This window comes from Centruroides sculpturatus, unplaced genomic scaffold (genome assembly GCF_000671375.1).
Source record: "Centruroides sculpturatus isolate CEXI.00-Female unplaced genomic scaffold, Cexi_2.0 scaffold40, whole genome shotgun sequence".
Taxonomy (NCBI): Eukaryota; Metazoa; Arthropoda; class Arachnida; order Scorpiones; family Buthidae; genus Centruroides; species Centruroides sculpturatus.
The window spans coordinates 1,049,201-1,076,923 of record NW_019384602.1 but is presented as its reverse complement, the minus strand read 5'-3'; the positions used below and the strand labels follow the sequence as shown (position 1 = coordinate 1,076,923).

Here is a 27,723-nt window from a genome sequence, read left to right as displayed (position 1 = left end):
GAGTATTGACCATCTTTGCTTTTTAAAATCTTATAAAAGTTTGCAATATTTTGTATTATATTTTATTTAAAAAACGAAAATTACCTTCTAAATTAGAAGTTCATTTTTTTAATTTTTAACTCAATTCAAAACATTTTTTTTGTTGTTGTTGTATGCAGTTTCCAGCAAACTTTAATTAATTTTTTTCTATTTGTGAAAATTTCTACGTTATTTAAAGGTAATTTTTATTATAGGCCTATAGACCTTACACAGCATTATTATGATTTTGGAGGTTACAGAACTTTAAAATTACTTTTAAAAATGGAAAATAATTATATCATTTGATTTCAAGATATTTTGTATACTTTAAAAATAATTGATTCTATCCCGGGATTTCCCGGGGTCCCGGGAAACAGTTCACTTTTATCCCGGGATCCCGGGACAAGCAAAAGACCGGGAAATGAGAAACCCTAGTTACGATGTTACACTACCGAGTGAACATAAGAACGATACAAGTGTACACCTGGCAAAGTTCGAACCAAATGTGAGGTCACAGGGTCAGGTTTCCAGGTCCGCTAAGTTCAGAGTTCTTCCTGGTGGCGACTTTTGGATTTATGATCAAAGCTGTCGCCACAATGCAAGTACGCAGGTACATTAAAATAAGTCAAGAATAAGAAATATAACAAGATATGTAGACTGGTAAAGAAAAAGGTTGCTTATTTTGCCATGTTGATTAATTTATTATTTTTCATCTCTGTTATAAAGAGAATTACTTCTTAAAAAAGAATCGCTTCTATTCTTATCATTCAGATTTAATAATTTTAAGAAAGGAAAATAAATGTTCTACTGAAACTTGCGTTGGTGGCAATACTGTATCTTGGATCGCGCAATATCGCCGTTTTAACATCCAAATTTGAAGAAAGGTCAATGTGATTTACTTTTTCCAGTGCATTGAAAAAATCATCATTAAATTTCATCATTAAAAACGCAAGCTTAATTTTGAGGGTAGAGACGGTTTTATAAAAAAAAAAAAAATGTGAACGCGAATAACGAGTAAAATATTAAGTCCGACCACACTGCAGATATGACATATGACCCCTTCTATTGTCTCCATCCTGTCAACCTTTAAGAACCAAAATTTAATAGCATTAATGCCTCTTTATACACAAGCTACCGTGCCAAATTTCATTTCTTAAACTTTATACCCATTCTGGGACATTGTTTAATATTTCAGAACAGAGAATAAAGAAATTAAATTAGACGCTAACACGCGCTCGCACACGAATTTGCGCCCTTTAATTGACATTTTTTTTTGGGTTCGGGAGGTCTCCAAACGTGTAAATTTGCAAAAAATACTTGGGTCAAATATGACACGATTCCAATACTTTTCCGTTTTATATACGTAACAAGTTGGGAAAGTAAAATGGAGTCGGAGTCAGCGGATTTTTGACGACTCCCACTCCACAGCCCTGATATTAACAGTACTTTCAATTGTGCTTGTTAGTTAATTATTGGTTGGAAATAAAGTATGGATTGCTTTAATGAATATATTTCTTTTAATAACAAAAAAAAAATAGTAGATTTTTGTTAACTTTTGGAACCTAATCCTATAGCACAGATTCGTATAACAGCACTTTTTCGGAACGTATCTACCGTGTTATACGAGAGATACTTGTATGTATGTATGTATGTATATGTATGTGTAGCAGCACACTTTTACTCAACGAGTTATAATATTGTAACTCGTTCCTTTACACGACACAAATGCCACGCTCCCTTGACTGAAAGGTAAAATGGAGGACACGTATACAAGTTTCATCCAACGTGGCGTCGCTATAGCCATTCAATGTAGTATATTCTAGCTTGTTATATACAGCAATCTTAAATCAAATCAATTTTCTCATTTTTTAAATATAAATTTTTTTTAATATCCGTTTAAAGTTTGATTAAGAAGTTGATATTAAACAAATCAAAAGAGTTGGAAAACATTTATGTCATTAAATTGCAAAATGATGAAAAAATGTTGCATTTTAAGACTAGATTTAATATAAAAATTTAAGAGATAAATAACAATCATTTCTTTAGTCTTGCATTCAATATCAAAAAGCATTAAATTACAAAAATGAACATCAAATTAAATTTTTGCCAGTGCTGAAATATTTCTTTTTAAAGTAAATAGAAAACATGAAGAATATTTTAAGAGAAAAAGAACTGAAACAATACAAATAAACACGGGATTTTTCATTTATGAATATCACTTGGGTATTCTTTATTTATGACAGTCATTAGAAAAACAGCAAATCGGCGTTAATATCACATACTTTTAATTTTAAAAAATTGCTACGTCATCAGGCAAAAAATCGAACACAATTTTTAAATTTAAGAATAGAACAAAATATTTAACGAACTTTTTAATTTACTCGGGTCGATATTACGGAAGTAAACGTTCCATTGTTAAAAAGTTTAAAAATTACTGACTTTTCGGACTTCTAAGTGTGTGAATTTCGTACGGAACTTCAAATTACGTGATATTTATAGAGATATAACGGTATTTTCGGTATGGCCCGTAGACTTAAGTTGAAGAGGTTCTGCGAGTGGGATCCATCGAACACAATTAATCGCAAACCAGCTAAAAGACGAAGACGTGGCTCCATGACATTATCGCCGGCCATTCCGCCGACAAGATTGCACGAAATCCAGCCATCACCGTTCGGAGATGTTTCTCCTAAACTTACATCTGAACAAATAGCCATAAATATTAGAGAAGAGATGAAAAGACTACAAAGACGAGAACGATTTTATTTTTCGTCCGGAGGATCTAACACACCGGAGAGTTCGTCAGACTCTCCCATCATGAATGTAGTAAGTCCTGGAAATGGCCTTTTAGCACCGTCGAGACGCGATCGGCCGCTTTTTACTTTCCAACAAGTTGGCTTAATCTGCGAGCGTATGATGAAAGATCGTGAAAATCAGATCTGTGAAGAGTAACAAAATTAGCTGATCAATATGATACTTATGTTAAGTTCACATATGATCGAATTCAAAAAAAGTTTGAAAACAGTGCACCTAGTTATTTGTCTTAAACTACATTGGGCAATTCAGTAGTGGAGCAGTAGAATGTTGAGAATTCAGTTGTATAAAAACTCCACCATACCTTTAAAATGCAGTGTATTTTAAACACTTATCGAACGTTTTCAGTCAGTTAACAGACCTTCTTCAGGATCGAACTATCAGAATTTAAATTTGCAAAACGGAAATTCCAAAATGCACGTTCTATAATCTTCTCAATTGCGCATGCCCATTATTATACCTTTAATGTCGCCGCTTTCCATGCCGATGCTATTTTGATTCACGAAAATGATTGATTGATTCACGAAAATTTATATTTTGCCCTTTTTCTTTGCACTTGTAAATGTGTTAGGCTTCTGCATACTTTAGATGTTTTCTATTTTCCACTTTTTGTATGACATCTGCCTTGCTCCATTTGATTTCGATCTCTATTGGATTTGCGATCGCATAATTAGCCAAAGCCGTGATTGGTTGTTTAAATCTTACATTCTTTTCGTGCTCCTTCAATCTTTCATTTAATGATCTTTTAGTGGCTCCTATATAATATATCTCCTTATTCAGCCTCTTATCATACAATGGTATTCTGTATACACCTGGGATCAGCCTCCTGTCAACGGGTATTTTGTCATTTCTTAGCATTTGGAATATTGTCGTGTTTCTCTTATACGCTATTTTCTTGTTGCTTTCTATTCCTATTGTTCTGTATATGTTACTTAAGTGAGCCCTGTATTCCATTACGGTGAACTCCTTTTTCTCTCTTTTATCTTTATTTTTATTGCTTTATTTTTCTGCTCGTATTAAGGCTTTTACTTTATTCTCCTTAAGTCCTACATTTCTTGCTAGCTTTGCGATGTATTCAAGCTCTTTACGCGTATCATGAATCCTGCTACAATGAGTGTATGCTCTTTTAATTAGTGCTCTAAACGCTGCTAGTTTGTAGCTTGTTGGGTCATGCGAGGACCATGGTATCAAATCCGGAACGTACGTCGGCTTTCTATATACTTTCGTATTGATTACCCCTTCTTCATCTACTTCGGCCTATATATCTAAGAAATGTATTATTTTTTGATTTTGCTGCTCTAGTTCTAATTCCAGGCCATAATTATTGCTGTTTATATCTAATAAATTGGCGTATGTCTGGTTTATTATTCCAAATAATAAATACGTCGTCGACGTACCTTGCATACATTATCATACTATCTTCATATTTCTGTAATACGTTATTTTCCAGAGATCTTATTACCATCTCGCACAATAAGCCTGAGACCGGGCTACCCATTGGTACTCCTCTAAGCTGCGAGTATGCAGTACCGTCAAAGGCGAAAAGTGACGAGAAAGTAGCCAAATGCGCCAGTTCTAGAATTTGCTTTCTTAACTTTACTGCGTTCTTTACATTGCCCAATAAAAAATCTCTTAGGTGACAAAAGCATGGTTCAAGCTTAACTGAAGGGTACATAGCCTTAAAATCGAGCACTGTCATGTAGTTTGTTTCGTTAACTTTCAATTGTTTCAACCTTTGGAGCACCTCTACTGGCTGCTTTACGCTATATACGTGTGGAGGCATGTTCGCATTAATAAATTCCTTAAGCTTTCGTTCTAATAATATCGTAGGAGCACAGCATTTATCCACTACTGGCCTCAAGCTTTTTTCTGATTTATGTATCTTAGCAAATCCGAATAGCCTCGGCATGGCTGGGGATGAAATTATTATCCTCGTCATTCCTAGTTGCTTAGCTAACGTTGTCGTAGAGAAACGTTTTACTCTTGCTTGTAACCTTTCCAAAGCCTTTGGGTGTGCCATANTAAATTTTCGTGAATCAAACAAAATAGCATCGGCATGGAAAGCGGCGACATTAAAATTATAATAATGGGCATGCGCAATTGAGAAGATTATAGAACGTGCATTTTGGAATTTCCGTTTTGCAAATTTAAATTCTGATAGTTCGATCCTGAAGAAGGTCTGTTAATCTGACCGAAAACGTTCGATAAGTGTTTAAAATAGACTGCATTTTAAAGGTATGGCGGAGTTTTCTAAATAATAATGCAGTTAGAGATATAATTCAGTTGTATAACTTTTCCAATTCAGAAAACATGGACAACGTGAAAATAACAATAAAAAAATAATAATAAACTTTTGTTGACGTTATTGCATTACAAGTGCCACACATTGTCCCTTCCATTGCTTTCCAACCCCCGTCTTTTGTAAATTCTGGTATTTCGACTCTCATAGGTAGAACGTTCTTAGTTCCATCCAATCAAGCATTAGTAAACAAAGAGTTACAGATTATTTCTACTGCGGTGCGTGTGGCAGATTCATTCATTCATTCATTCATTCATTCATTCATTCATTATTTGATTTACATATATAATATATATATACAGACCGGCCCGCTTTGGTGCATTACCGGTTGTACACAAAGAAATTACAATGCTCAGGTATAGATGTTGTACACATAACTCTAATGATGAAGAATTAAAAGAACATAAGAAATAAAATACATAAAATAGTACATCAATAACATGAAAATCAAAATAAAAACAAAACAAGTTAACTGGTCTATATACAACTATGTACAAATTCATGACAAGCTGCTGTTAGTATTGAAAAACATGTAAAGTTCACCATTATTATCAAATATATATACTTGATTATATAATACATATGACGCAATAAATAAGTACAATAATCAGCAACTTGCCAATCAGAGAGAAATACTTGACATTAAAAGTGTGTCAATGACACCAAAGTACAAACAATAAAGGAAATTCAAAGTATGCTAAGTACAGTACATACAATTTATATGACAAAATGTATGGTCCTTAGTAACAATTATTAGAAAGAACTAAGATCATTAATTAAAATTATACAATAATCAAATATTATACGGCGATATTCATTCTACAGTTCCAAAATACAAATGTCAGATCACCATCTCCAGACATCGGTTAATCCTTGAGTTGTGAAGTAGCCTCGCAGATCACTGTATTATGTAGTCAGTTCTTTGTTGGAATTTAGTTTTTTCTCTTAGATACACTGGGCAAGTTTTATCCATTGTGTTGTGACAATTCTGTACTCTGTTTTCTCTTAAGCAGTTAGTACACTTCGGTGAGTCATGTTTGTTTTGACAATCTTTATATAAATGATTTCCGTTACAATGGCTACACACATTTTCTTTTAAAGAACAATTTTTCGCAAAATGTCCAAATGATAAACAGCGATAGCACTGTGAAAGTCAAAGACAGGACAGGTTGTCCAAAGAAGATGGATTTTTTCTGCTTTTATCATATTTTCTCTAATTTGTGGAGATACTTCAAGAATCCAGGAAATATGATTTTCATTTTTTTTGGTTAAATTAATTAAGCGGAAACCTTATGTTAACGTTTTCAACAAAAGTGTGTTCAGTATAGGTGGGAAAAATGTACGGGTTTTGCTCAAAAATGTCTAATGCAAGATCCTCTTTATTAATGGTTTTCGGAACGGAAGCAATTTTGACAAATGGTAGTCTCTTTTTTGGCAAACGTGATACTAAACCTGGAATTTGTTCGACATTCTCTTTAAAGTAGTTTACCTCATTCTTATGGTTTAAAACTACTGCAATTCCACCATTCCTAATTTTCCTTATTCGACGTATGCCTACACCAAGCTTAACAGGTCTAAACTTATTAAAGTACTTTTCGTTTCATCAGAAGTGGCTCTATTATTATCACTATATATTAATACAGTATATGCAGGTAGAGGTGGTTCGTCTATAATTTTAATTTGTTTTATTCCCTTTTGTAAGATATCTATATATAGCTAGGAATGCTAGGAACTTTTTTACTAGTTAGATCATCAAAAGAGGTTTTCCTCTGATTTTGTACTGTTTGTAGAATATCCATTAGGATTTTTGTAGTTTCATCAACGTGAGCATCTTTGAATTTCTTTAAATCATCTTTAGTAGCTAATCCTGAGAGTGTCTGTTCGATATAATCATATAGATTATTTTTCTTAAAAGTACTTTCCGCCAGTTCTACTACTCTGATGAATTGTGTCAGTACATACGTTAAGTGACATTCAACTCCTAATTTGGCATTCGGGTTATGCTTGAAATATTGTTTAATTTCATCGATAATGCCATAGGCAGTGTCGTGAAATGTTTTGACCTCAGATTCCATACAATCAAAATAATAGGTTTAAAAATTAAAAAAATAATAATAATAAATTAACGGAGAAAATGTAACTTCCGGAAAAAGTTCTAGAAGTTTCCTGTAGAAGTCATTGAGCGTTGCTATGACTACCGGAAATGGAACAGTAGTGTTGAAATTCCAAAATTTTGTCGAACAGCGATAATTTAAAAACTATTGGAGATATTAGCATGAAATTTTTGGAAAAAGTCACATTTGGTATCTTCTAAGAGACGCCCAAAAACTTTTTGGAAATAACGAGTCGGAGGCGAGTTATAACCCACCGAAATTTAACCGGAAGTAAGAGATAACTCCTTAACTACTGGACCTAAAACCTCGAAATTTTAAAAATGTACTGACGTTGTTAGCGCAATAAAAAATCTTGAATAAATTCCGGTTGATTGGTTAAGATGGTCCGGATAATCAAGCCGGAAAAATCGGGGTTTTCAAAAACGTGTGAAATCGTGAAAATCATCCAATCTTAACAAACTTGATATATTCTTGATCAGTAAGAAAAAAATGCTTTCCAAAAATATATAACAACCCTGACAAATTATAAGAATTATAGCAAAAAACTTTGAAAAACACAAGAGCAAAATATTCACAACCAATCTCTCAGGATCCAGCGCCCTCTCTCCCGTGTGGCAGATTATTCTCCAGCCAAGTTTAATTTTTTCGTTAATCGCGTTAGGAAGTCAACATTTCCACAGACATTCTGTAATAAACATGATCGCCACATTGCATATCCCCCAATTTCCTTTGTGGGATCTTTATCTTTACTCATAGCCCATGTCTTTAGAACTTATGACCTTTTTTTATCAATTGTTATTCAACCCATTTTACGTAGGTTGTTGTGTAATGACAGGGACAGTGTTACTTTATATGAAAAATCGGGGGTTTATGTAATTCCCTTGAAGCATTCTTTAACATATCTATGACAATGTACAGTACAGTGGGGTCACTACTGCTAGAATGTTGCAAGTTTGTGTTGAGAAGCGTCAAGATGGCATCGCAAACAGACCTGCAACGGAGCTCTCAAAAAGAGTGCTACAGCACGGGTACGAGCCGCTTTGGATTCGTGTTAATCCTTTAACAGTCAGGTTAGAATAATTTTGTATTAGAAGAAACTGGGAATACTACTCCATCTCTGACACAAGTCTCAAATATTAGAATCTTTCCACCATTAAATATGAATACAGTAGTATCCTGTAGTTCTAGAATCTAGACTAAAAATTGTTACAATAGTATACAGAAGTAAAATCAGTTTTTAAATGTACTGTACTTCACATCCTTAGAATTCCTTTTAATCTGTTTATGCAAACATTCAATTTAGCAATTATAGGCCTACAGAATACACATTCAAAAGTTATTTAGGCCTATATAAAAGTTTTAATACTGTACTAATAAAAATATACATTTAGGAATGTTTCAAAATATTTATAAGTTATTTGTAAAATAACATTTAATTTTTATAAATGCATCAATTATTAATGTAATTAAATGGTAATTTTTTTCTTTTGCTATATATATAATACATATGTAACTCGAAGATTTATTAATTAATTATAATTAGTATGTTTGCTTGCTGCTTTTTGCAGTATCATTAGCAAGATCAAGTGTATAATTCTACTAATTTAAACAAATTTATAAATGCATTTTGCTTAAAAATGTAATATGAGTATTGATTAATTATTTAATTTAACATTTTTGTCGTCATATTACATTATGTAGCATTTAATTTCATTTAAGTGCTTTTATAAATATTGATTACTAAAAATCATAAATTATAAAAATATTTATAAAAATAAATTTTTAAATCTAGTCTTACTATGTGTTTAAAGAATCTTATATACTTTATATATAAACAAGTAAATTAATAACAAAATAAAATATAAAACAAGAGGTCGATAGTCACGGCAGTGTCTCCGTGTCAAGTGGAAAAGCACTGACTGGCTACGTATAGTACAAACATTACAGTTGCCGATTTTCGAGGTTCGATTCTCCGCCCCCCAAACTCCTATAGTAATTCTGATTATCTCGTTCGAAAGATAATTGTTTTCTTAGATAACGTGCAAAATTTCAGATTTTTCTGTAAAGGAATTGCCGAAATACAATAGAGCGTCGTTTATCCGAAGCAATTGGGGACAGGTCGTTCGGATAACTTATTTTTCGGATAACCGATTGTGTAGTAAAAATATATTAACCTATCCTGTGTTGAAATTTTTCTCCGTTGCGTGTCGCTTCGCGTTGAATTTTCGTCGATGTTAAGCCTAACGTATACTTTTTAAAATAATAACCATGGCTATTGTATCGTTAAAAATTATTTATTTATTTCTTACAAACAAAAATAAATATATTGAAAAATATAAAAACCAAAAAATATATACTTTAGAAGATGATCTAGTATCAAAAACGTTCGATTCAGCACCACACAGTCTTCAGAAAAACACCACACAAAAGTGCCAGGGCTGCCAGCTAAAAAAAACACACCAACAAAAATAATATTGGAGTAGCCCAAGATATAGCCAAAGATTGCCGCGCCACAGCACTAGCGAAAATTTAAATTTGCCGACTGGAATGCTTTCGGATAACTGACTTTCGGATAAACGACGCTCTACTGTACTTTTCATGCATCGGTTGTATTTGTATACGTTTACCAATGTGTATATTTTGTCTATTCTATCGCTACCTTGTACTCATATATTGTACCTTCTAGCCCAGCTGTGCTAGGAATGTACTTTGTGCATTAATTAAAAATAAAGAAAAAAAAGCGCAAAAATTGTGAAATAATTAATTTTCTCGGGTTTTTTTGGCCTAGATAAAAAACCTAGATGTTTACAAGTGTACAAAGGCTTCGTCCTGCTTAAATATCGGATGTTATAGGGTCCGAGGAGGCCTAACTAATAAGACAAAATTTTTCTTTGATAAACAAAACAAATAAAAATAAAAATCATTGATACGAGAATACTGTGTATTGAAAAATAATCTATTAATTATATACAATAAATTCTGCAATATTAAATAATATTTTCTTTAATATGTATGTAAAATATTACTTACTAAACGGGTCGAAAAATCTATAATTCTATTGTTTGAATAACATCAAACAATAGAATTATACTGCATATAGTTATGAGAACTACACACAAGTTTTAAGGTTTGAAAACAGGGGTGAAGTCGTAAATTAAACAGTGTCAGTGCATTAATTAGAGCCCGAGTTTGAATCACCATTGTCTATGGAGTTTTGTATGAACAAAAAATAAAAAATAACTTTTATATTATTAATCATAATAAATAAATAAATTTGTTGTTGGGCGCCATCTGTTAGGAGATTTTGTTATAAAAATCGGAATATAAGATTTATATTTTATCAAAATCGTAAAATATTTTTTTATTATATTTTTACACTTCTACAGTATATGATACTAGATAACACCGAGTTTGAATATGCCAGAATGGTCTAACTAGTATACAATATTCTATGAACTAAATCTAAAAAAAAAAAAAAAAAAAAACAGCAATGAGTTGCTCAACTTTCCTGGTAACATTTAAAATTTTGGTGGCGCCATCTGTTATATTTTGTTTTAAAAACGTTTTATATTTTCAACTATTATAAAATGTCAAAAAGCTTTATTTTGAGGGTAGGTATGAGTTTTATAGAAAAATTGTAAATGTTAATAACGAGTAAAATCGTCATTAAGTTCAACCCTACTGGAGATACATATGACCTTCTTTATCTCCCACCCCCTCGACCTTTAACCACCAAAATTTAATAGTATCAATCCCCCTAATAAACAAATTTCACTATAAAATTACCCCCAATTTTTTTGCATTTCTCGACGTTTTAAGGTGTCCTAATTTCAAAAATGTAAAAATCTCGGGGAGATCATTGTTTGGCCGATTGCCATACTTTCCTTCTGTTATATATAACAACCAGGAGGGAAAAAATTGGAAATTATTAATAAATAAATAAATATCTACTCCATTTCGGTATTATATTCAAAGCAGGCATCGGAATATAAGATTTATATTTTATCAAAATCTTAAAATCCGTCCGGCCGTCCGTCTGTCATTACTTAATCTCTAGAAAGGAGTTACATAGATGTAAGAACAGGCCAGATATGGAAATCTTAGGATCAGGAGGCCCGATTAACTATAAAAGAACTTGCGGATGCAAAACGGAAGTCACGTTATTTAATACAAAACTTTTTTCCTGGAAGCAGTTAATAGATGACCAGCATGATTCTATTGTTAGAGGAAAGGTATGATGTACAGAGGCGAGCCACTACTAATTTGAGGTGGAAAGCATATATTTTAAATTAAATTAATTAAAAACATGATTAAAAATTGCAGCCCGGCATTGTGACGATGTTACAATAAATAACTGCGCGTTTTATTTTGTTTTAAGATGAGGAAAAGTCTGCAAAGTAAAATATATGTATCAAACTTATTTGTTTCTTTAATTTGATATTAAAGATGCCATTTACAAATATTTTAAAAATATGAATAAGATGTTTATTTCTGTTTTTAAAAGTACTTTTTGTTCCATCATTTATAAAAATAAATTTTTTCAGCTAGTCTTACTATGTGTTTAAAGAATCTTATATACTTTATATATAAACAAGTAAATTAATAACAAAATAAAATATAAAACAAGAGGTCGATAGTCACGGCAGTGTCTCCGTGTCAAGTGGAAAAGCACTGACTGGCTACGTATAGTACAAACATTACAGTTGCCGATTTTCGAGGTTCGATTCTCCGCCCCCCAAACTCCTATAGTAATTCTGATTATCTCGTTCGAAAGATAATTGTTTTCTTAGATAACGTGCAAAATTTCAGATTTTTCTGTAAAGGAATTGCCGAAATACAATAGAGCGTCGTTTATCCGAAGCAATTGGGGACAGGTCGTTCGGATAACTTATTTTTCGGATAACCGATTGTGTAGTAAAAATATATTAACCTATCCTGTGTTGAAATTTTTCTCCGTTGCGTGTCGCTTCGCGTTGAATTTTCGTCGATGTTAAGCCTAACGTATACTTTTTAAAATAATAACCATGGCTATTGTATCGTTAAAAATTATNTCTTTATAAATAATTTCCATTATGTCAAATTTTCGAATGATTTATCATCGTAGTATAAATTGATATTTAAGTAATTGCTACGTTATAAATTTTTAAAGATTTTGATGAGTAAGCTTTAATAGGTTTTTTAAAATTAACCTTAGGCATATCTTAAGTGAGAATTAAGGAAGAGTTAGATACAGCTGTGATGTAAATATCGATACGCCTATTATAATCAAACAATACACTCTTGTACTTGTAGATATTTAATTTTGAAACGAAGAGAATGTCAGTCGAACGTCACTGTCACCGGAAAATTAAGACATGGTAAGTTTATAAAGATGTAATTTTTTCAATAAGTTTATCTCTATTTACGTAATTAGATACTAAACCATATTTGCTTTAAACTCTACTCGTCATGTCACGTCATTCTTTATTAAAATCGGAAAGGTATGAAAACTGTCTTCGCTTCTATTTTCCATTAACCGGATCTTAGTAGAGATTTTTCTATCAAATATTTAATTTTATCATCTGTAATTTTGAGAACAAGTCAAACAACACAGGTAATAACCATTTTTTTTGTTAATTTATAATAGTTTAATCATTGCGGAAACGTGCCTTTCCGGTTTTCACTTCCATCTTTGTTAACCGATTTGAAAGAAAATAATATTTACGTTTAGTTTCGAATTAATACGTGTGAAATATTGTTTAACTACATCTGAAAGAAAAATATTTATCGAATGAAAAGTAAGTCAACACGGTTCTCAATGTGTTCTGTTTGTTAAGTAGACGTTGCAATGGAAGACAGAAGTCAACCAATCAGAAACTGTAAGAAGTTGGTTCGTCTCCCTCGTATAGAGGATGATGATTTATTTGCATCGAATTGCGTCCAAAGACCTAGAAGAGCTTCTTTCTCCGAGTTCAGATGCAAAAATCCGGGCCATGACGTCATAGAATTAAATAACGAACAAGTGAGTGAAATTTTGGAGATTCATTTTAAACATCGGATCATTTTAACTTAGCAAATAGTAATTAAGATGATTCTTAGTAATTTAATTTTTGAATTATCACAGAGTAATCGCTTGCCTCCTATTTTGGAGAACGGCGATAAGAAGTAAGTATTCTTTTTCGAATTTTACATGGACTGTAATTTGAATTATGAGATACTCAAAATATGAATTGTTCAGTTTAGATTTAAAATCGAGAAGAGCGTCAGAAAATGCTTCGTCCGTTTCTCGTGCTCGATTTTATCATCAGATATCCATGGCGAATAAGGTGAGATGTATTGCAGAGAATTAATCGACAAGCAATCGAAATTAAAGCATAGAAATCCTTCTTTCAGAAGTCTCACCAATTACCAAAATTTGTTTTCGATCCAGATGGATGTACCGTATTTTATTGGACTGTACGTATAAATGTATTTTATACATCGTATGTAATAGTCTTGAATTTAATTTCAATTTACAATATATTTTAGTGTTTGACATCCTTAGCGGTTTTATACAACTACTGGATTATTATTCTTCGAGTAGCTTTTCAGGATGTCAGTCAACAAGTGAGTTATATTTTCGAAGACTGTATGTAAACGAATCTGTTGTTATGACTACGTATCTTAATATTTACATTTTTACTTGTATACTTTTTCCCTTCTTTCAGGAAATTGTAGGATATATAGATGCCGTCTGCGACGTCATCTACTTAAGTGACATTGCTTTTCAATTAAGAACAGGATACCTGATGGATGGAATTCCTGTGAGAAAATAGATTTTTATAGAAGATGAAAACGTCAGCATTATTATTATTATTATAATTTCTTGCGTATTTATTTTAGATTTTTGATGTGGTAAAATTAAGACAACACTATATGAGTCAAAACGTATTTATTCGTGATGTGATGGCGATTATGCCTTTTTATACACTTTCGAGGATTTTTTCAGGTTTGAATATTATGTTTTTTGAACATATAAAGGTTATAAATAAGCAATTTCTTTATTTTATTATAGGATTTAATGTTTTTCCGATATTCGTCGTCTATTCTAAGATAGATATGAGTGAGCATTTATTTATTTGAAAACATTTTTAGTAATATTTTCCGAAAGCAGATGGCGTTAAGCGTTTTTAACTTTTTCAGCCCGTTTTAACAGGTTATTGAAATTACATACTTTATACAAATTCTACGATTTGGCCGATAGGTAATGTAGAAATTAATTCCTTTATAATCTTATTTATAAATTAAATATTTGATTTTACTTGACTTCTTGAACCAGTCGAACCAGTAATCCCAATTGTCTTCGAGCTTTTAGATTATCTTTAACTTTAGTCATCGTCATACATTGGATTGGCTGCTTATATTATATAATATCGGAGGTAAGTTGTAAAAAGTTGAAACAGTTTTTGTATTTTTTACCTTACAACTTTTATTCTTATAGTACGAAGGTTTAGGTATTAATAACTGGGTCTATACAAATCTCGCTGATAAACAAAGATTTTGGAGGTAAATGTTCTGTTTTATAGTATTTTGTCATATAACTTACTAACTTTCCCTGCTTTTTTTTACAAAGAAAATACATTGTATGTATGTATTGGTCGGCTATGACTCTTACAACTATAGGTGAAAGTAATCCTCCGGAAACAGATATTGTAAGAAAGCATACTTCCAGTCATACAGGCTTATAAATATTTCATGAAATATTTTAATTCTATTAATATATTTTTATTATTTTAGGAATATATTTTCACTGGATTAACTTTTTTAATCGGTGTTTTCATTTTTGCCACTGTTGTTGGGAATGTGGGTGATGTTATAGCAAATATTAACGCTACTAGGCAAGAATTCCAGGCTAAGTACGCAGATTTTCATTTAAAACTAATTATACAATAACGTGTTTCTAATTTTCCCGCGGTTTTATTTTATATAAATTCGTCGTTCGTATTTGGCATTCCTTTCAGATAATAGATTTATAAATACTCCATATAATTAGTTTTTTTTTACTATTCATACTAATAAATCTTTTCACTTTAAACTTTTTAACTCGTCACTTTAACCGTGTCACAAATTGCGTCACTTTAAACGTGCACGAATAAATGAAAGGACCTTATTAATTATTAAAATATTTTTTTAATTTTTGAGTTATTTCCCTTTGGATAAGCAGTAGAGAATCCAGATTCTTCTGGATTCTCTACTGCTTAACGCTTAAGAGTTCGATGTCATCTCTTACGAATGCATCTTTTTAGTAGTAAATATGACAAAGAAAATATGATTTGCTAATAAAAATTCCCTTGTATATTTATAAATAATAATGAATTTAAGATATTGATAATTTTTTTTTTAAAAATAGGATGGACCAAATTAAAATTTACTTAACTCATAAGAAAGTTCCTCCCTCTCTTCAAATTAAAGTTAAGAAATGGGCAGAATATTCCTGGTCAAGGTTAATCAATGTTATAATTTCAAATCGATTTGTATTTAATCAATATAATCGAAATGTAATATTTGCTGTAATTTTAGAACTCAGGCTACGGATGAATCACGTTTATTGCATATGTTGCCAGAAAGATTAAGAGCTGAAATAGCAGTTCACGTTCATTTGGATACTTTGAGAAAGGTGATCTTTTCTACCCTCAATAATAGAATGTTTACTTTTCCATATATTTTATTATATATATATTTTTTAATTTTTTCCTAAAGGTGAAAATTTTTGAACAATGTGAACATGGTTTTCTTTGTGAACTTGTTCTGAAGTTAAAGTCTCAAATTTATTCTCCGGGAGATTACATCTGTAAGGCTGGAGAAACAGGTACATTTTTTATGTATGTGCGAGAACTTTTTCTTTTAGAAACAATTCAAATTAAAAGTTTCGTCCTAAATTTTTGTTACGAATATAAAACTTTTTTATATATGTTTTTAACTTGGGCTAAATAGCATAAATCATTTTAATATACTTTATTGCTGAAATATATTTAATTATAATATATATTTACTTTAAGGTAGGGAAATGTACATCATCAATCACGGAAAAGTTGAAGTTAGTACCAGTTATTTCTTAAATTTATTGTTTTTAATTAAATTTTTTTAAAAACACTTCTAAGACGTAAAACTTTTAAAATAACTACTTGAAGAAGTTTTTCCATTTTTCTCCCCCCTTCCTGTTAGGTTGTGGTTGCCAATACTTCCTCTGGAGAAGAAGTGGTAGTGGCTCTTCTTTCAGAAGGAAATTATTTTGGTGAAATTAGTCTACTTCGGATAGAAGGAGTGCAGAATCGGTGAGTAAAATAATAAATTTTGAACTTTTAAAACTATTATTTATTTATCTTTACTTACAGGAGGACTGCTGATGTCAGATCTGTTGGTTATTCAGAACTTCTATGTCTTTCTAGGAAAGATTTGATGGCTGTAAAGTATTTTATCCACGTCCTTGTTACGTTATTTAGTTACGTGTTAATTTTAAAAGATAATTATTTTCAGGCTCTCGTTGAATATCCAGAGGCCAAAACTATTTTAGAATTGCAAGCTAGAGAAAGGTTAAAATTTCATTTACTTGTAACAATGATATTTGTTATAGGCCTATATAATTAAATATGTTGTTTTTTTTATGAAGGATTAAAACAAATATGCAAGCCAAAAGAACATTTAGTGTAGATGCATTTATGGAATCGAGCGAAGAAACAGAGAAATTTAACGGAAGAATGTATAGAGACGATAAAAGTAAAAAAAGAAAAAGTTATTTATATGTAAATAACAGATTTACATAATTATAGAGTATAAATATTAAGCCAAACATTCAAAATATTTATTTTTATTTAGTAGGAATCTAACAAATGGAAATTTAAATTTTATTTTCAGAAAAATAAATTAGATTTATATATTTAAAGTTACTAAGAGATTTTCATTTAAAAAAACTTTTTGTGTGTTTAGAAAAAGAGATTATTGAACTTCGAGCTGTATTAGATGAATTAAAACAATTTCAAGTAATGGTAATTAAATTTATAAAATGGTGGATTATTTTGTTAAATTAACGAATTTTTATAATAATAACGCCGATTAATTTTTAGGTTACCGGTCAAAGATTAAACGAATTAAACGAAAAGGTAAAAATCATTAAATCTAAGTTAGCTTTTTATTTAAAAAATTAAATTAAAACATTAATTAATAAGATCATTTAACATTTTTAATAAGATCAAAACGTTTTACTTCTTTTAAAATTTAATAATTAGTTAAATTATTATTCAAATTTACTACGAATTTGTAATTATTAATGATAAAATATACTACACATTTTTTTTAATTTCATTTTTTATTAAATCTATTCATAATTCTTAATATTTATATTTTGATTTAACACAAATGAAAACATTTTTAATTTTTTAAAATCTGGTTTTATTTTCACATTAAAACTAAATGCATCTAAATTAAATTCTGCTAAAGCCGTTGATTGTAAAGTTGACTTAATACTTAGTTGTAATTTGAATAATATGTTGTTTTAAGTTCACAACATGCTATATTAAAAAGCATGTCAATGTGTAGTATGTGATACGTCTTCTCTATCAGATTTTTTCAAAGGAAAAAGAAGTAAAAGAAGCGCAGCAACTGATAACTAGATTAAAATGGAATATAAGACATTTAAAATCAAGGAAATCTTCAGTCACCTCCCATAAATGGATCTATAGAAGAAGCGATGTTATTCGGCGACCTCGTCGAAGTATTAAGCCATTAAAAATGTGTCAACTGACTAGCAGCGAAGAAAGAAGTGATCCTATTGAAGAAAAGAAAATAATTGCATTATGTAAGGAGGAAAATGAAAACATGTACGAAACAATTGGAAGCGAAGATTGTTTTGAAGATGCCGATGTAATGGACGAGAATATAAATAAACTTCCTAAAATAATTGTGGTCGATGATAATGTTCTTGCAGATTACGATGATTCTTGCGACCCTCTTCGTCTTTGTATGGTGGAGAAATGTCGTCGTCGATGCAGTTCTATAACTAGTTTATCGGAAACATCAAATTCTAGGCGCAGTAGTTATCAAAGTTCTTGTACAAACAGTGATCCCGAAGAATTAAACTAAAAGTATTCAATGTCGCTTATTTAACATTTATTTCGCTGTTATTTTTATTAATTTGAAAATGGTTGTTTTGGTCAATGTTTTATTTCAAAATAAATTTGTGATTTATTCTTTTTAACATAGTTTTTGAAGTTTGTTGTTATTGATTTAATAATAATCACATATTTTGTCTTGTCAATAGACTTTATCAAAAATTAAATTTCTTAAATTAACTTTAAATGACGAAGAATGGAGATGCGTTACTCCGATTTAATACTTATAAAACGTAAATAACATTTGTTCTTAAATACTAACCAGTATCGTATTAAATATCGTATTAATCCGATATTTTCCGATTATGCATAGATTCGCTGTATTATTTAACAATTCGATAAATCTTACAAAAGATCATAATCGTTACCCCGAAGCTAATCAGTCTCTTAAGCGGTTTATCCAAAAGTACCCACGCGACCCAAGAAGGGACTGTTCATGGTGCCAGTTTAGATTAAACTCGCTCCATTGAACACCAGGTACAGCAAGATATCCGAGTCTGTGGCTTCAGTTTAACCACGGCTGTCCGTTTAACATGACTGCTAAAGAGTCCAACTTGCCAAAAATCAATGACCAAACTGGGTCAATTAAGAAACTTACTGATTTTTCTATCGATGCTATACTAAAATCAGAGTCCGAAAAGATCGATAATCAGGTTGGACCTTCTGAAGAACTTGATTCTCGTTTTGCTTGGTTGAAATGTTCAAGATATAAGCCACCAAAATTACCAAGTAAGTATAGATCTCGTTTAAAAGTTTCTTGTATTAAATTGTTGTTATGATAAGAGCTCGAATGGAGAAATGAATTTGGTATCGGAAGCCTAAAATTTTCTAATTGAACATTTCATTTATAATAAATAAGTTCTTGCACTTCGAACAAATATAATTTATGGATTTTAAATTGTATTTAAATAAAATATTATTGATATTTCAAAATTAGTTAGAAAAAATGAAAATGATTATAAATATTAATGCTATACCAATTCATTAATGAAGTGCATCCTTAATAAATTTTGCTTTAAATTTCATAACTGTAAAATCTCTTAAATCTTCAAATTAAATTTAAACTAAATCCTATCGATTCAGAGCAGCAATATTAGGCTTGTATCATATTTTTTGTAATTATAAAATATATACAAATTCTATAATTCGTATAAGTTATTATTTTCTAATTTTTTCATAATATTTATTTTCATTCTTACTGAATCGGATGTATGAAAAAGACATATATAATATGCCATCCAAATTACAAACTTATACAAAGATCTTGAGTTGTTAGGGAGTAATAAAACTACCAAACTCTTCTATTCTAATGGAATAAAATTTGAAACGTACATTAAAATTTCGATACTTTTTATCATTTGTTATCGTCTACTATAAAAATCAAATTTGTATTTATTAGGGAAGAAAGAAATATACAAGAGGCGCCATTTGGGAAGAAGTGCCAGAATACCATTCTCCAGTCACCAAGTAGCCGCTCTCGAAGAAAAATTCCGATTAACACAGTACTTAAGCAGTTACGAAGTGACAGAACTCGGTCATCTTTTGGGAATATCGGAAATTCGGGTAAAATAATTTTATCTTCACTTTTTGAAGTTCTTAAAAGAATATTTTTTGTAAGGAAGAAAAAACCTTTTCCGTTGTGGTCCTGTCTCAAAAGGCACGTGACCTACAAAACTTCATTTATATGAATATTGCTCGTTGAACCATTTTGTCATTGTCTGGCCGATGGTTCATCAAAGCGATCAGGTTAGGTTACGTCAGGCTGATATACCTGGATCCAACCATCTGTGATCTTCATTGAGACATCAACAAAGACTTTTTGTTGACTCGATTCTAGATTCTTTGTTCCGTAATTTTCAACAAGACATAACCTATGTACTAACAAGAAATTTCAAATAATTAAATACGATTTATTGATAAATTTTTTTTAAAAATATAAAAATTTTTACTATTTATTTATCATAACTATTATTTAATTTTAGAAATACTTTTCTGTTAAGCGTCAGTTTAATAGTTAAACTTTAAAATGCTGAGTTTGAAACATTTCAAGTGAATTTTCCTACTGTCTCAGTAACAAAGGATTTAGATACTAAAGATGACTTATATTCTTATTAATTTAATTAAATTTTTCCTGTAGCCTCAATTCTTTACTTCTTTTATATTAATTTCGGAGATTTTTGATGTGAAATGTAATGTGAAAACACATTTATAACTAAAATTAACTTATAGGCTATATATAAGTTTAAAATTAAAGTTTATTTAGAATGATTTTCGTTGGTCTAAAAACTTAGAAAAGGATTAGAATTAAATATATAAAAATTTTAAAAATTCAAGCTATATTTAACTATACGTTTAGTATTTTTGCGTAATTTAATTTGGATAAAATAGTAAACATTTATTTAATTTAATTGATTCGAAAATTAAAGTTTGGAAGATAAAAATGTTTGAGATTATTATATATTACTTATGTTTTAAAATATATTTAAAAATAAAAATACTATTACATACATAAACACTGCAATGGTTACCTAGACATAGTTGATGATGCGATTAAGAAATATCTTTATAAGTAGTCATTCGATCCCATTGCTTCGGTTGGTGTGGTTGTCTATCTCGATGAGATCAACCAAATACCGCTGGCGGGTATATTCTGATCCTTCGAATAGAGTCTTAAAGAAGTGACGAAGTTAACTGTAAGACGTAATCTGAAACTATCTAATGAAGACATGTCTGTCACTTCCAAGCAAGTTACGCGTCGTTTTAGACGGAATTTGATCGTCTCTGCACAATAGGCGTTTTCGTTTTTCTCTTGTTTCTATCAGGTGACATTTTCTGTTTGAAAAGGGTCTTTCGATTTTTGAGAAGTTAATAAATTCCATCAACTATTTTTTTTTAGGACGTAACACTTCTCGAACTCGGGTGAACGTCGGATTCGAAAGACATAAACCTTTTTTTTTTTTTTTTTTTTGGGACGAATAAACCGAAATGTTAAGCGGTTATAAGAGTGTATTTCTTTTATTTGTTTGTTTTTTAGGTGAAGATTTGGTTCCAGAACAGAAGAGCTAGGCAAAGAAGAGAAAGACAGACAACAATTCGTCAAATGGTGTCGTCGCAGATGAATATAAACTTCTACGAGGAATCGTTACCCAAGTTATATCACCCATTCAACGGTGTCTCTTGTAATCGTCTCTTGTAATCCAAATTGGTTAACGTTTTTTTGTCATTACTTTACTTTTCATTTAGCGTTTAAAAAGTAGTAATTTAGCGTTTTGTGTGTGTGTTTTTTTAATTATGATTTCGTATTATTAATAAATCGTAAGTGATTTTAATTAAAACGACTCTTACGTCGAATCGTCTTGTTGTAAAATATAAAAAATCTAACGTCAGAGCATTAACAGATTTCCATCACCAGGAGGCAGCGGTGTTGGTTGCTTTTTATGGTCTGCCGGATGAGAGACGAAACCGCGCGTCATTTATAACGGGGTTTGTGAATGAGACGGTCCCTTTTTCGCTTCTAAGAATGATCAATCTAGAAAAAAGAATTGTGTTCAGCCACTCTCTATCAACTCGATTATGTGCAAGTGATTTCCTGAACAGTTGTGTGCCTCGGGCTAGCCGATTTTGCGGCTTCAATAGAGGCAAGGAGATGACGTCAAACTGTCGATGCAAACGCCATCTATTTTATTTCTTTCAAGCGAAAATATTTTTATCCTTTTTTATGAAAAAAGAACGATTGACCAGGTAGACGTTAAAAAATTTTTAAGAAAGAAAATCGAAATGTGATAAATTTTCGCATTTATCTCGCGCTAAAAACTGTAAAGTGTTTCCTATCCGAGATATAAACTATTTCACACATTCGCTTTTCTTTATAAATCGCATCCGAACAGGTAATATCACTTTACAAACTCCTCAGCTCATATACTGTAAAGCGAACTTTCAATAATTCACACAACCATTGCAGGAAAGTCGACTTTACATATTGAAAAGCGCATTTGTTTTATCATTATTTAAATATTCAAAACAATTATACGGTTTTAAATATTTAACGAAAAGACTTCTAAGCTGATTCGGCTTCCGCATAGGTCTATTTTTTCCCCTCCTTCAGCTAATATAAAAACATTTTTCCTTTTTGTTGTGCTGAATACAGAAAAAGCCATTGTAATGCGTCATTTATAAATTTGTTCCCAGTAGAGTCCAACAAGTTAGAAACTCGGAACAATCATTCGATGACAAAACGTCAACTCAAATCTGTCCAGCGGGGTCTCAACAACGGTCACGTCTCATCGTCTGGGGAACAGATGAGTCCTGTCAATTCTGAAATTCGGAAATTTCCACACACGCATTTGCTCCTGAATTTACTAAAACCGGACAGCGGGACCTCATAAAACTATCTAATTGCCAGTGACGTCATGCCTTTTACAAATCTGTTTCGGCGTCAGTTGATTCCCGACAATAGAGGGTCACGAGATCGTAACAATTTCGTCACGTCTTATTGAGTTTTCGATTTAAAGTCGGATGATGTATTCTCCGCTCTTATGTAAATGGTTTTCTTTAAGAGAGCTTAATGCACTTCACTTATGTTAGATGCAAACCAGAAATGCCGGCGAATTTAAGCGCACATAACACAAGCGATATGGCGACTGAAATCGCATTTTGTCGTCGTCTGAGTGTCGCGACGTTTTTTGAATTTTAAGCGAAGGGAAGAAGGTCGACCAGTGATTTTATTTAACAGCGGAAAATTAATTAAATGCCTTACTAAAATACAATTTACCACAAGTTTATTTTAAACTATAATGATTAGAAACATCTCCAAAACTGTAATACTGAGACAGAAATGTGAAGATTCTATTTAGAATTTTCACATTTATATTTACCAATTGTAAAATATTTAATTTTTTTTTATTGAATTAATTTATCTGTAAAGGAAACTCTTTTTAGTTATATTTTAAGAAATAGGAAACTTTTAAAACGTATAAATTACATATCCCAAAGTAAGTTTATAATTAATATTAGAGAATTTATTAGTTATGTATAGCATAATATATTTTACAAATTTTTTTTAATATTTGTTCATAAATAGATAACAAAGCAATGATCATTAAAAAAATTGAAAAGTGAAAGTATATAAATGAACATTTGCTACTAGTAACAAATGTTTCTTTAAGATTTTACTACTAAAATCTCAAAGTAGAAACTTTTTCTTCGCAAGATTCGATATTATCATCTCTGGCTATAACCAATCTGTGTGGTTAACAGTTATTGTTTTCTCATTAACCTACGGCTATAATCCAAATTACAACGCTTTAGCGAGTCGTCTAAAATCTGAAGAATCTAAAAACGGCCAAATTCTTTACCTAGGAAAAAAAATGAAAAATGGTCTCATTATCAGTAAGAATGCCAACAAAAGTACTCTTGTAACAGCTTTCTACAATGTAAATACTTAAGAATTTACGACTTGTTAATGGATCAATTTTGCTACGAAATTTAATTAGGGTGAAAATAGAGAGAGACATAAAAACAAAGTCAGGCACACAGGGTTATCACATATACCTTAGTAAAGCACACCGGACACTCGTAAAGAACGGGTAATTGTAACGGATTAGTAGTTGAAACGGACAAGTAGTTCTCGTAACTCCCGCAAGGGAAGTGTTAGGCATTTAATAACCTTTGTAGTCGTTTGTCAAATTGATTGTTCTCAGCAAGTTGTTACTCCTGCGGGCGTCGATTAACCGGATGTATGACACGGGTTAATTCGGCATGAAAGTGATACCCAGTCACATATAGAACCCAACGTCAGCTAACTGCCCCAAAAAATTATAATTCAGCAACGGTTAAAGGAGATGATTTTTCATTCAGTAAGGTTGGAGATCTTAACGAAGGTCGAATCAAACATTTCACACATGATTAACCCTTTTCACTCCTGACCAAATCACGAGACCTCAAGTTTGATTACGTCTACCTCCATTGAAATTCGATACAGACGGCAACGATTCAATTATGTGACATTCGCAGTGGACACGGTCCATCTTTGACCTAGTCAAACTCAATCATCGACCCGGATGGACAAATGTCAGACATCATGCTCTAACGAACCTCTCCAGACGGAGTGCGAAGAGACTTTTTCCTTTGTTTTTTTATCTTCATCCGTTTCGAGAATTCCAGAACAGTAAAATCCAAGGAGAGCTCTGATCAACCGATACAGAAAGCAAAAGAGAAAAAAAAAATCGATGCATGTTTAACGTTAATTTAGGGTTCCGGATATTCATCTTTAATCGCTATAAATTGTCATTAATTAAAGGCATGTGTAATAAAAACACAAAGCATTTTTTATGATAAGTTAAATACACTGTATTGTATGTTATTTATTGATTTTTAACAATTTCTTCTGCAATTTTTCTTTGTTGACAGTTTTTGTGTGCCCTCTGTTTTGTATCCTTTAGTTCAAAATTTTCCAAATGGAATTTTTTATATGACATTTGGTATGTTGGAAGTTTAGGACCATCTTCCTCATACACATTACAACTTTTTTTTTTACTATTTGCCAATCCTTTTTCAAACTCATAAAGTATAATATGCTTGATATGCTTTTTATCTAAACATTACACCTTGATTTTATTAAAAAAAAAATATGAAGTAAAGGGTTTAAAGTAAGCTTTTAAACAAAGAATAAAATCTCACTCTATCATATGTTAAATTTNATTCAATTTTTAATACAAATGTCATCCCGTTTTAAAAATGGAATGGTCTTTTTACTGGCGATCGCATGGCTAACTTCTCACATATACAGCATTAAGTTTTGAAAAATAATCATCAAACGCCATAGAAAATTATAAATTGCTCATAGTTTATGAATCACAATACCATAATTTTATTATTTAACTGTATGCTAAGTTTACTTGAAATTTTGTAAAATTTGCTAAGCATATTTATTTTAGAAGTCAATTCCAATTAATTAACTGTAAATTAATATTATTAACAATAATAATTTTGAATTTTTAAACCTCTATATGATATTTTTTTCCCATAGAAACATTTTAAATTGATTGAAAATTCGTAGTAATTTCAATAATGGAAGATCACAGTTTGACGTCTGAAGTCTCTAGTTGATTATTTAACCTTCCCTAGTTTGAAAAAATAGTGACTTTCAGAATAGGCCTACTAAATTAAATTACATACCAACTGTATCTTCGTGAAAGGAAGATCCTTTTAAATAAAAAGAAGTAATAAAGATTAATATAAATTTAATAAAAAATTTAATTATTTCTAACAATAAGTTAGATCTTTCTTAATTAATCTGATAATCGAGAGAGACACTACTTAAAAAACCAAATAAAAATATATTTAAAATAATAATTTTTGATATTTTTAAATACATAGATTATAATATTTAAGTCTACATTTAAATTTATTTTTGAAAAGTAAATTAACTGAATTAAAAGGCCAATTAACTAAAGCATTATTGCCTGGCATTTTGTTAAGATTGCCTATTTAACAGAAATTACTATGTTAATATGATCAAATATTTTCCTGTTAAATATTTGAGATGTAATTACGAGAAACGTTACGTATATATTAGGAAATAAGAACAAGAAAAATTTAATATTTTTTTAATTAATGTAATTTTTAGCTTATAAAAACCAACATGTTTACATCTGTAATTTTAAAATGGAGATTTATTTTTTTAAAGTGAATCTAAGATTACAAGATATATTCATAATTTATATTTTATGATTTAAATCTACCATCGATTATATACGTTTACTATTAAAATTATTAACGAATAGAAGATTTTAAGCTATAAATCCACAGATCTTATACATTTTTTGTGATAGGTTTAAGTCTACGAAGGGCCTATTTGGTGTGAGGAATTTCAACATTAAAACAAATGAAATCGTTGCAGATTATTGATAAAGCCTGAACTTTTATCGAGTTATTTAATAATGGTAAATTTTTATATGTTTCAATATAGTTATGTCTTAACTGTAATCCATTTCTTCTAACTTATGTTATAAAAAAATTTATCGTTACACAACTTGATTGTGACTAACAAGTAACACGAATTAGTCGAGTAAAAAGTAAAAGTTGCTTTACTTTCTAAAATATTTACATTTAACTATTGATACGGGAAGTCGGATAATATTTTTTCTTACGTCTTACAAATAAAATTATTCTGTTGGAAAGTTTTTTGGTTTCATTCTTATTACTTATTGATTATTATCCATGTGTAAACGAAACTGATTATTCATTCAAAGGAGTTATGAAACAAATGAGATTATCACGGTCGAATTCACTATCCCGTCCTGACTTATACACCATGACAATAGCTTCTGTCTATTGTAAGGTTCCAGATTCGTATCTTAGGGATAGAATCGACCACGGAATCGGAACTAAGTCCGTGTTTCCTGTATTCCACATCCTGTGGCCATATTGTTCATGATGCGGATGATGGTGGGGTCTACTTTAGGCTCAAAAAACTGATCTATAGCTTTGGATTATTAAGATGAAAGCATTATGTACAGTACTTCTAATTTAAAATTTGAATTGCAACTTGAAATTTATAGGATCTGACTATTTCTCTAAAATCCACGATAAACATCTAATAAGAAATTAAAACTTTTAGGTCTATTTCTAGCTACATTTTCATATTTGTATATTTACTTTCTAAATCATCTTCGAGTATTTGAATCCATTCCTTTTAAATCAATAAAATATTGATAAATTAATAATTTGTGTTAGTCTGTGTTGTAAAATAAATGTATAATAATTAATTGACAAAATATAGACGATTTATAATAATTTCAGATTTTACTAAAAATAAATTTTGTTTAATTTTAGATTAATTTAAGTTAATTTGAGACTTATTAAGTGCTGTAATCTGTTTAAAGCGGCCTTCTTCTCTATCCACTCAGTAGATTGTGCACACCTCTTCGTCCCATCTACTTGTCTGGGACGATAGATTTACAAGACTTTCTACAGTTACGAAGTGATTTGTGCGCCCATCTATCAGACACGGAAATGTTTAATGTACAGGAAATGTCTATCATGTAATGGAATCTATCAGACAATGCGATGAGAGCACTCCTACTAGTAAACGAGATCATGCTCATATAAGTGGCGCACATTTATTAAAGGTAATAAAGTTGTTAAACATGTCGACATCCTAGATTTATCGAAACGTCTCTAATCAAGTATTTAGAAAAATCGATACGCTACATTTAAATGATTTAGTCCATGCTTGCTATAAATTAGTATGGGGAATTCCTTTATTAAAGTTCTTTCAACTGTGAAATTTCTCTTAAATTATTTATTATATGGTTGCAGATTTATAAACCGGGATAAAATTTATAATACTGTA

At 30.6% G+C, this 27,723-nt stretch overlaps 2 protein-coding genes and 1 pseudogene across 2 annotated transcripts; all 3 read left to right on the top strand.

The window, feature by feature from the left end:
- The first annotated feature begins 2,132 nt into the window (after positions 1-2,132).
- LOC111625048 lies at positions 2,133-3,192 on the top strand (annotated as a pseudogene).
- Positions 2,806-18,433, top strand: LOC111625047 (cyclic nucleotide-gated cation channel alpha-3-like). The gene is made up of 27 exons (XM_023368071.1): positions 2,806-2,841; positions 12,535-12,599; positions 12,723-12,835; positions 13,062-13,243; positions 13,346-13,386; positions 13,460-13,547; positions 13,615-13,677; positions 13,750-13,827; positions 13,929-14,024; positions 14,104-14,209; positions 14,276-14,323; positions 14,404-14,464; positions 14,540-14,639; positions 14,702-14,766; positions 14,834-14,912; positions 14,998-15,116; positions 15,611-15,703; positions 15,781-15,877; positions 15,961-16,069; positions 16,260-16,297; positions 16,426-16,535; positions 16,596-16,665; positions 16,738-16,793; positions 16,871-16,977; positions 17,188-17,246; positions 17,325-17,360; positions 17,821-18,433. Exons 4-27 carry the CDS (start codon positions 13,070-13,072, stop codon positions 18,337-18,339), a joined length of 2,412 nt encoding a protein of 803 aa, XP_023223839.1. The 5' UTR covers positions 2,806-2,841; positions 12,535-12,599; positions 12,723-12,835; positions 13,062-13,069; the 3' UTR covers positions 18,340-18,433.
- A 327-nt stretch (positions 18,434-18,760) lies between these two features.
- LOC111625057 (homeobox protein MSX-1-like) lies at positions 18,761-21,564 on the top strand. The gene is made up of 3 exons (XM_023368088.1): positions 18,761-19,097; positions 19,768-19,931; positions 21,403-21,564. The coding sequence occupies exons 1-3, from the start codon at positions 18,902-18,904 to the stop codon at positions 21,562-21,564; spliced, it is 522 nt and encodes a 173-aa protein (XP_023223856.1). The 5' UTR covers positions 18,761-18,901.
- The last annotated feature ends 6,159 nt before the right edge of the window (positions 21,565-27,723 follow it).